This window comes from Oncorhynchus nerka, linkage group LG14 (genome assembly GCF_034236695.1).
Source record: "Oncorhynchus nerka isolate Pitt River linkage group LG14, Oner_Uvic_2.0, whole genome shotgun sequence".
NCBI lineage: Eukaryota > Metazoa > Chordata > Actinopteri > Salmoniformes > Salmonidae > Oncorhynchus > Oncorhynchus nerka.
In genome coordinates, this window is record NC_088409.1 from 22,942,816 (window position 1) to 22,953,480 (window position 10,665).

At 45.0% G+C, this 10,665-nt stretch overlaps 1 protein-coding gene across 1 annotated transcript; it reads left to right on the forward strand.

The window, feature by feature from the left end:
* Positions 1–1,551: 1,551 nt before the first annotated feature.
* On the forward strand, positions 1,552–6,318 carry LOC115122030 (protein S100-A1-like). The gene is made up of 3 exons (XM_029651179.2): positions 1,552–1,710; positions 5,601–5,762; positions 6,014–6,318. Exons 2-3 carry the CDS (start codon positions 5,622–5,624, stop codon positions 6,176–6,178), a joined length of 306 nt encoding a protein of 101 aa, XP_029507039.1. The 5' UTR covers positions 1,552–1,710; positions 5,601–5,621; the 3' UTR covers positions 6,179–6,318.
* Positions 6,319–10,665: the final 4,347 nt, after the last annotated feature.

Sequence of the window (10,665 nt, forward strand, 5' to 3'; positions counted from 1 at the left end):
ATCATAGAAGACTGAAATATAACAACACCGTTTGACATTGAAACACCAGACTTTCTGTGTTTTAATTTGTATTTATTTCTGATCAATTATGAAATTATGAAAATGATTAATAACATTCCACCCATGAGACCACTAGAGGGTGCTTTTGTTCATTTGACTGCAGGAAAGGCTACTTATACTACTGTGTGTAACACAAGACCCAGAAGAAGGAGAGTCTCATGACTATCAGTGACTGGCTGTTATGTTATATATACTTTTTTTTATTGAACCTTTATTTAACTAGGGAAGTCAGTTAAGAACACATTCTTATTTACCATGACGGCCTACTAAATGACGGGGAGCAACAGAACATCAGCTTGGAATATCCATCACAATGGTGTCAGAAGAACACATGCTTTGCCAATGACTTTTTCTTCTGGTCCGGAGGACTACTGTATGCTGTATTAAACTGATGATGCCAAACATGACCAATGTACATGACCAATATACATGACCAATATACATGACCAATATACAGCCAACTCCTGATAAGTGTGAATAGCGCATTGCAGTTCACCAATCTTCATTTTGGAGATTGAACAATCTATATGCGATTTTGTTGCTTTTTATCGTTATCTGTTTGTGCCAGTTAAATGCACGCCTTCATGACCGTCTCAAAGCCAATGCTATGCCAACATTAGGAGTTGAGTCCTGAGTGGCCTATGTGACTTTTCCTGTTTTTCTGCATGTTTCAGCCTGCATGAGAGAGTTATGCTCCCATCTCTCTGTCTCTGTTCTCTGTATGGTGTTGCCAAGCTGACTGTTCTAGAAAACAGTAGATACTGATCTGCTTGACTGTTCCATAACACACAGGGAGTGGTAGACCACTGTGTGCTGAGGCAGAGTGTAACATGTGGACGCTGGGTGTCGGGATGCAAGTACAGGGAGTGACTTTAATAATAAATAACACAAGGAACAAAACAAGAAACACGAGTAGCGTACAGTCATGAAACACTGAAACAGAAACAATAACGCCTGGGGAAGAAACCAAGAGGAGTGGCAGATATAGGGGAGGTAATCAGGAGGTGAGTCTGATGAGGCGTTGGTGCGCTTAACGATCGTGACAGGTGTGCGTAATGATGACCAGACTGGCGACCTCGAACACCATAGAGGGAGTATACGTGACAAAATGGCATTTACTTCAAGAAACTTCATCCCATCCTCTTCATCCATAGAACTATTCTTCCAAACATACTAGTGTGTACTCTTGTCACCCCTCTCTACGCCTGTGTTCAGCATTATTGGTATAGATTCAGCATTATTGGTATAGATTCAGCATCATTGGTATAGATTCAGCATCATTGGTATAGATTCAGCATCATTGGGATAGATTTGTGTGAATGAGATCATTGAGTTCTCAGTGTGTTAATGCGATATGAAAACATTCTAGGTGATCCATGTCTATTTTATCATGTTGAATTCAAAGATGAGGACTGAAAGACATCAAGCCTAAACTCTAACCCCCTCCCTCCCTCCCTCCCTCTCACACACACACACCTCCACTATAGGCTACAAACACTCACAATTAGGCAGGCGTTCTGTTCTCTATAAATTCTTTGTCTTTATAAAATCTTTCCCACAGTTCGTACGCAGTAGATTCAGCATCATTGGTATATATTCAGCAGTACCCTACTTCCCCAACCTGTTCTGTTAGCGTCTCTCCTCTGTTTGGTAAGTAACCGTTCTCCACTTATTCTACTATTACTATTGGTGTCTTTGGTTTAACAGAGGAGGTTATTTAGTGTAATAAACAGGTCTCACACAACTGTAACAACTGTTTCCAAGTGTGACTAGCTACTGATCTGTCTCGTCCGGCAGACTTGTAGGCTATAATGTTCATTAGTCTTCGCTTGATTTGATTCAAAAATCAGTTATTCTATGGTTTGCTATGCAGGATGACGGGCCATACTATTTACTGATTACATTATGTCATAGTTTATTTATAGGAAAACCTTTGAACATTGAAGCAATGTTTTTGTTTTAGAACTCTTATTAGGTCTACAAAGTTTTTCTCAGCAGGTTCAAGTCATTTTATAGGCATTACTCACCAATTATCATCTCTTTACACTGAACTGTTGCAAAACCCTTTCCTCTCCTGTCACACCCCTCTCCATCCCCAAATACCCACCCTTTGACAGTTATAATGATATGTCACATGGTCAAGCTATTTCACCTTTATTTAACTAGGCAAGTCAGTGAAGAACAAATTCTTATTTACAATGACTGCCTACCCTGGGCCAAACTTGGTTAAAGGACAGTCTACACAGCTAGAGATGTTGGATGTTCCCAAAGAAATGGGGAGGCACCAAAATAAAAGGAGGAGTCAGAGGTAGAGGGAATGTGTAAAGGAGTGTAAGATGACAGCTTAAATGCCACTAAGTAACAGACTGTGCTTACAGAGACAAAGAAAGCCAACTCCCATCCTCCCTGAATGTGCATTGTTAATTAGTTTGCTTCAAAGGGATAGTTTGCTATTAGTCAGCATATTAGTACCATCTATCAGGTATGAAGGAAGACCCAGATGCAGACCATGTCGAATAAACAATAGTTTGATGTTGCAAACAGGGGCAGGCAATAAACAGGGCAGGCTCAGGGTCAGGGTAGGCAGGGGTCAGTAAACCAGAGCTGGGCAACGCACCGGACGCCAGGCAGGCTCAGGGTCAGGGCAGGCAGGGGTCAGTAAACCAGAGCTGGGCAACGTACCGGACGCCAGGCAGGCTCAGGGTCAGGGCAGGCAGGGGTCAGTAAACCAGAGGTGGGGCAACGTACCGGACGGCAGGCAGGGTCAGGGCAGGCAGGCAGGGGTCAGTAAACCAGAGCTGGGCAACGTACCGGACGGCAGGCAGGCTCAGGGTCAGGGCAGGCAGGCAGGGGTCAGAAAACCAGAGCTGGGCAACGGTACCGGACGCCAGGCAGGCTCAGGGTCAGGGTAGGCAGGGGTCAGTAAACCAGAGCTGGGCAACGGTACCGGACACCAGGCAGGGTCAGGGTAGGCAGGGGTCAGTAAACCAGAGCTGGACAACGTACCGGACGCCAGGCAGGCTCAGGGTCAGGGCAGGCAGGGGTCAGTAAACCAGAGCTGGGCAACGCACCGGACGCCAGGCAGGGTCAGGGTAGGCAGGGGTCAGTAAACCAGAGCTGGGGCAACGGTACCGGACGGCAGGCAGGGTCAGGGTAGGGCAGAGGTTAGTAATCCAGAGGGGGCAGAGGTACAGATCGGCAGGTGGGCTCGGAGTCAGGACAGGCAAGGGTCAAAACCGGGAGGGCGAGAAAGAGAGACTGGAAAAACCAGGAGCTGAGACACGAAACGCTGATTGACTTGAACAAACAAGATGAACTGGCACAGACAAAAAGAAACCACAGGTATAAGTATACAGGGGATAAACGGGGAAGATCGGCAACACCTAGAGGGGGGTGGAGACAAGCACAAGGACAGGTGAAACAGATCAGGGTTTGACACCAACAACTGTACTGAGTATCTATCATAATGAAATGAAAATCAAATGTATTTAGAAAACCCTTCTTACATCAGCTGATATCAAATCAAATTGTATTAGTGACATGTGCCGAATACAACAGATGTAGGAAGACCTTCCAGTGAAATGCTTACTTACAAGCCCCTAACCAACAATGCAGGTAAAAATAAAATAAGAATAAGTAATAAAAGTAACAAGTAAAATAACAATAGTGAGACTATATACAGGGGGGTGCCGGTACAAAGTCAATGTGCTGAGGCACCGGTTAGTTGAGGTAATATGTACATGTAGGAAGACTTATTAAAGTGACTTTGCATAGATTTTAACAACAGAGAGTAGCAGACGTGTAAAGGGGGGCCATTTGCCATTTGATTAGATGTTCAGGAGTCTTATGGCTTGGGGTTAGAAGCTGTTTAGAAGCATCTTGGACCTAGACTTGGAGCTCCGGTACCGTTTGCTGTGCAGTGGCAGAGAGAACAGTCTATGACTAGGGCGTCTGGAGTCTTTGACAATTTTTAGGCCCTTACACTGACACCGCTTGGTATAGAGGTCCTGGATGGCAGGAAGCTTAGCCCCAGTGATGTATTGGGCTGTATGCACTACCCTCTGTAGTGCCTTGCGGTCGGAGGCCGAGCAGTTGCCATACCAGGCATTGATGCAACCAGTCAGGATGCTCTCGATGGTGCAGCTGTAGAACCTTTTGAGGATCTGATGACCCATGCCAAATCTTTTCAGTCTCTTGAAGGGGAATAGGTTTTGTCGTGCCCTCTTCACGACTATCTTGGAGTACTTGGACCATGTTAGTTTGTTGGTGATGTGGACACCAAGGAACATGAAGCTCTCAACCTGCTCCACTACAGCCCCGTCGATGAGAATGGGGGCATGCTCGGTCCTCTTTTTCCTGTAGTCCACAATCATCTCCTTTGTCTTGATCACATTGAGGGAGAGGTTGTTGTCCTGGCACCACACGGCCAGGTCTCTGACCTCCTCCCTATAGGCTGTCTCGTCGTTGTCGGTGATAAGGACTACCACTGTTATATCATCGGCAAACTTAATGGTAGTGTTGGAGTCTTGCCTAGCTGTGCAGTCATGAGTGAACAGGGAGTACAGGAGGGGACTGAGCATGCACCCCTGAGGGGCCCCTGTGTTGAGGATCAGCGTGGCGGATGTGTTGTGACCTACCCTTACCACCTGGGGGCGGCCCGTCAGGAAGTCCAGGATCCAGTTGCAGAGGGAGGTGTTTAGTCCCAGGGTCCTTAGCTTACTGATGAGCTATGAGCTCGCTATGGTGTTGAACACTGAGCTGTAGTCAATGAATAGCATTCTCACATAGGTGTTCCTTTTGTCCAGGTGGGAAAGGGCAGTGTGGAGTGCAATAGAGATCATCATCTGTGGATCTGTTAGGCTGGTATGCAAATTGGAGTGGGTCTGGGGTTTCTGGGATAATGTTGTTGATGTGAGCCATGACCAGCCTTTCAAAGCACTTCATGGCTACAGATGTGAGTGCTATGGATCGGTAGTCATTTAGGCAGGTTACCTTAGTGTTCTTGGGTACAGGGACTATGGTGGTCTGCTTAAAACATGTTGGTATTATAGACTCAGACAGGGAGAGGTTGAAAATATCAGTGAAGACACTTGCCAGTTGGTCAGCGCATGCTCGGGGTACACGTCCTGGTAATCCATCTGGCCCTGCGGCCTTGTGAAGGTTGACCTTTTTAAAGGTCTTACTCACATCGGCTGCGGAGAGCGTGATCACACGGTCTTCCAGAACAGCTGGTGCTTTCATGCATGTTTCAGTGTTATTTGCCTCAAAGCGAGCATAGAAGCAGTTTAGCTCATCAGGTAGGCTCATGTCACTGTGCTTCCCTTTGTAGTCTGTAATGGTTTGCAAGCCCTGCCACATCTGGCGAGTGTCAGAGCCAGTGTTTTACGATTCAATCTTAATCTTAATCTGTCACTGTAATTTACACCCCCTTCCGCCTTGTCTCCCCTACCATCTCCCCTCCTCCCTCTCTCCCCTCCCCTCCCATCTCCCTCCTCCCTCTCTCCCCTACCATCTCCCCGCTCCCTCTCTCCCCTCCTCAGTGTATCCTTCTCTCTGCAGCCATGCCGTCTCAATTGGAGAGATCCTTGCAGTCCCTGATCACGGTGTTCCATCGCTATGCCGACAAGGACGGTGACTGTAACACACTGAGCAAGAAGGAGCTGAAAGAACTCATGCAGACAGAACTGGGCAGCTTCCTGAAGGTACCATAGATCTCTCTCTCTCTCTCTCTCTCTCTCTCTCTCTCTCTCTCTCTCTCGCTCTCTCTCTGTTTTTATCTCACTGTCCCTCAACACTTTCTCACTCTCTTTCCCTTTCGTTCTGATTTCTCTTTCACTTTATTAAAGAGTATCCAAAGTCAATCTAACCTCCTCTCTCCCATCTATCTCTCTTTCACTCTCGCTCTCTCTCTTACTCATTCTCTACATCTCCTCCATCTCTCCTTCCCTCTCAGTCCCAGAAGGACCCAGCCGCCATAGACAAGATCATGAAGAATCTGGACCAGAATGGTGATGGGATGGTAAACTTTGAGGAGTTTGTCTCCCTGGTGGTGGACCTCTCCATCGCCTGTGAACAGATCTACCAGCTCCACACCCAGAAGGCTTCTGCCAAGAAGTGAAGGAGGACAGGACAAGGAGAAAGAGAAGCAGAGATGGATGCTTTTCTATATGTCATTTTGCTTCTCTATACGTCAAATAAGTCATTTTATAAGAAGTCTTACTGTTGTGAATAAACAGTGGCTTTCCCACTCTCTCTGTTTGTCACGTGTCTGACGTGTGTCTGTCTGTTGTATTTGTCCAGTAAGTGTAAGACAGAATAGACAGTACCAGTCACTTCTTAGTTCAGTATTGACACAACTGGTGCAAAGCCTTTCTAGATCCTATGCTAAAACTACTTTAACTACCCACTGGGCACAAACTGGTTAAATCAACGTTGTTTCAATGTAATTTGTCAATTTATTGTGATGTGGAAAATATTTTGGATTTGCAAAAAGTAATTGACGTGAACTGTTTTGAGGGTGAAATTCCAACCACAGGATTACACCATCATGTTAACCAAATTTCAACAGACAAATCTTATGTTGAATGCATCTTATGTTGAATGCATTACTTTGAAACAACATCAGATCTCCAATGTAATATCCACTACTATCAGAACCAAGGTAAGACCCAGATGCAGACTGTCAAAGTAACAATGCTTATTGTTGCAACAGGGCAGGCAAAGACAGGTCAATGCAGGCAGGGGTTGGTAATCCAGAGAGGGACAGAGGTAAAGGTCGGCAGGCAGGATCAGGGACAGGCAGGGGTTGGTAATCCAGAGAGGGACAGAGGTAAAGGTCGGCAGGCAGGCTCAGGGACAGGCAGGGGTCGATAATCTAGAGAGGGACAGAGGTAAAGGTCGGCAGGCAGGCTCAGGGAGAGGCAGGGGTCGGTAATCCAGAGAGGGACAGAGGTAAAGGTCGGCAGGCAGGCTCAGGGACAGGCAGGGGTCGGTAATCCAGAGAGGGACAGAGGTAAAGGTCGGCAGGCAGGCTCAGGGACAGGCAGGGGTCGGTAATCCAGAGAGGGACAGAGGTAAAGGTCGGCAGGCTGGCTCAGGGACAGGCAGGGGTCGGTAATCCAGAGAGGGACAGAGGTAAAGGTCGGCAGGCTGGCTCAGGGACAGGCAGGGGTCGGTAATCCAGAGAGGGACAGAGGTAAAGGTCGGCAGGCTGGCTCAGGGACAGGCAGGGGTCGATAATCCAGAGAGGGACAGAGGTAAAGGTCGGCAGGCAGGCTCAGGGAGAGGCAGGGGTCGGTAATCCAGAGAGGGACAGAGGTAAAGGTCGGCAGGCAGGCTCAGGAACAGGCAGGGGTTGGTAATCCAGAGAGGGACAGAGGTAAAGGTCGGCAGGCTGGCTCAGGGACAGGCAGAGAGGTCAGGCAGGCGGGCTCTGAGTCAAGACAGGCAAGGGTCAAAACCAGGAGGACGAGAAAAGAGAGCCTGGGAAAAGCTCTCCTGAGCTCTCTGGAGCAGGTTTTCATCAAGGATCTCTCTGTACTTTGCTCCGTTCATCTTTCCCTCAATCCTGACTAGTCTCCCTGGCACTGAAAGACATCCCCACAGCATGGTGCTGCCACCACCATGCTTTACCGTGGGGATGGTGCCAAGTTTCCTCCAGAAGTTACGCTTGGCATTCAGGCCAAATATTTCTATCTTGATTTCATCAGATCAGAGAATCTTGTTTCTCATGGTCAGAGTCCTTTAGTTGCCTTTTGGCAAACTCCAAACGGGCTGTCATGTGCCTTTTACTGAGGAGTGACTTCTGTCTGGCGGAAGCTTCTTACTGTAACCAGTGCCTGTAATCTGGTTCAGGTTATTAATCAACCTACCAGGGTGCTTACAAACACTACAGGAACAAGATCATCCACATGCCTCAATCACATTTTTACTAACACTGTATAACTTTGTTCTAAAGCTGTATCCGTACCCATTGGATGCAGTGATCACAATATAGTGGCTATATCCAGGAAAGACAAAGTTCCATCAGCTGGGTCTAAAATAGTGTATAAGAGATCATACAAAAGATTTTGCTGTGACTCTTATGTGGATGATGTTCAAATTATTTGTTGGTCTGATGTGATTAATGAGGAGCATCCAGATGCTGCACTTGATCAATTTATGAAATTGCTTCTTCCAATTATTGATAAACATGCACCTGTTAAGAAACTGACTGTTAGAACTGTTAAGGCTCCATGGATTGATGAGAAATTGAAAAACTGTATGGTTGAAAGAGATGAGGCAAAAGGAGTGGCTAATAAGTCTGGTTATACATCTGACTGGCTTACTTACTGCAAATTGAGAAATGATGTGACTAAACTCAACAAAAAGAAGAAGAAACTTCATTATGAAGCCAAGCTCAATGATATAAAGAATGATGGAAAAAACCTTTGGAGTACTTTAGATTATATTATGGGCAGAAAGACAAATTCATCTCCATCTTTCATCGAATCGGATGGCTTATTCATCACAAGACCATTTGATGTTGCAAATTATTTTAAAGATTATTCGACAAAACAGTAAGCAATTATATTCATGCATAAAAATAAAAATAAACGAATAATGAAAGAAAAGCAGTGCAAGTTTGAATTTTTTAAAGTGTGACGACCCTCCCACTCTGTCTTCTCTCTCTCTCTTGTTGTTTCCTTATTAGGATGCCGGTGGGCGGAGATGGGAGGGTCGTCAGCTACATGGGAAACACCTGGGCCAGGTGTCTCCCAGGATAAATAGACCTCTTCCCCATTCATGGAAGAGACTCTCTCCATGCAGACACCTTTATAGATTTTGTTGTGTTTCTTGGTGGTTTTTGATTGGTTGCTTTGGCAACTTTCAACACCCTGCATTATCACATTCATGCAAGCAAAACACTCACTTACACTACTGATTACTGATTACACACACCATTGTATATTATACTTAGTTACTGTATTTAATAAATATATGTTTTGTTACTCCTTATCTCCACGTTGTCTCCCTTTTGTTACGGGCTTTGAGCCGGTTCATGACATAAAGTTAGTGTGGGAGAAGTGGAACAATTATTGTTAAAGATCAATAATGACAAACATTGACAACTTAGATGGAAAGCTACTGAGGATGGTGGCTGACTCTATAGCCACTCCTATCTGTCATATTTTTTATCTGAGCCTAAAGGAAAGTCTTTGTCCTCAGGCCTGGAGGGAAGCCAAAGTAATTCCACTACCCAAGAGTGGTAAAGCTGCCATTACTGGTTCTAACAGCAGACCTATAAGCTTGCTGCCAGCTCTTAGCAAACTGTTGGAAAAAATAGTGTTTGACCAAATACAATGCTATTTCTCTGTAAACAAATGAACAACAGACTTTCAGCATGCTTATAGAGAAGGGCACTCAACATACTGCAATGACACAAATAACTGATGATTGGTTGAAAGAAATTGATAATAAGTAGATTGTGGGAGCTGTATTGTTAGATTTCAGTGCAGCCTTTGATATTATTGACCATAACCTGTTGAGAAAACTGAAGTGCTATGGCTTTTCAACCTCTGCCATATTGTGGATTCAGAGCTATCTAATATAACTCAAATGGTTTTCTTTAATGGAAGCTTCTAATGTCAAACATATAAAGTGTGGTGTACCGCAGGGCAGCTCTCTAGGCCCTCTACTCTTTTCTATTTTTACAAATGACCTGCCACTGGCATGAAACACAGCGTGTGTGTCCATGTATGCTGATTCAACCATATACGCATCAGCAACCGCAGCTAATGAAGTAACTGAAACCCTTAACAAAGAGTTGCAGTCTGTTTAGGAATGGGTGGCCAGTAATAAACTGGTCTTGAATATTTCTAAAACTAAGAGCATAGCATTCCTTAAGTGCTAGACCTCAGCTGAATCTGGTAATGAATGGTGTGACTGTTGAACAAGTTGAGGAGACTAAATTACTTGGTGTTACCTTAGATTGTAAACTGTCATTGTCAAAACATATAGATTCAATGGTTGTAAAGATGGGGAGAGGTCTGTCCGTAATAAAGAGATGCTCTGCTTTATTGATACCACACTCCAGAAAGCCAGTTCTGAGGGCTCTAGTTTTGTCTAACCTTGATTATTGTCCAGTCGTGTGGTCCAGTACGGCAAGGAAAGACCTAGTTAAGCTGCAACTGGCCCAGAACAGAGTGGCACATTTTGCTCTTAATTGTAATCAGAGGGCTTATATAAATACTATGCATGCCAGACTATCTTGGCTAAGAGTTGAGGAGAAACTGACTGCATCACTTCAAACATTAATGTGTTGAAAATCCCAAATTGTTTGCACAGGTAACTTACACACAGCTCTGACACACACACGTATCCCACCAGAAATGCCACCAGGGGTCTTTTCATAGTTTCCAAATCCAGAACAAATTCAAGAAAACATGCAGTATTATATAGTATTATATAGAGCCCTTCCATCTCATATTGCTCAAATAAACAGCAAACCTGGTTTCAAAAAACAGATAAAGCAACACCTCGTGGCACAACGCCTCTCCCCTATTTGACCTAGATAGTTTGTGTGTATGCATTGATATGTAGGCTATGTGTGCCTTTAAAAAAAAT

What these genes read in the sequence shown, in the direction of transcription:
- LOC115122030 (XM_029651179.2), top strand. Translation starts at nt 5,622, where the DNA reads ATGCCGTCTCAATTGGAGAGATCCTTGCAGTCCCTGATCACGGTGTTC. An exon ending in AACTGGGCAGCTTCCTGAAG is followed by an intron (nt 5,763 to 6,013) that starts GTACCATAGATC and finishes CTTCCCTCTCAG; the next exon opens with TCCCAGAAGGACCCAGCCGC.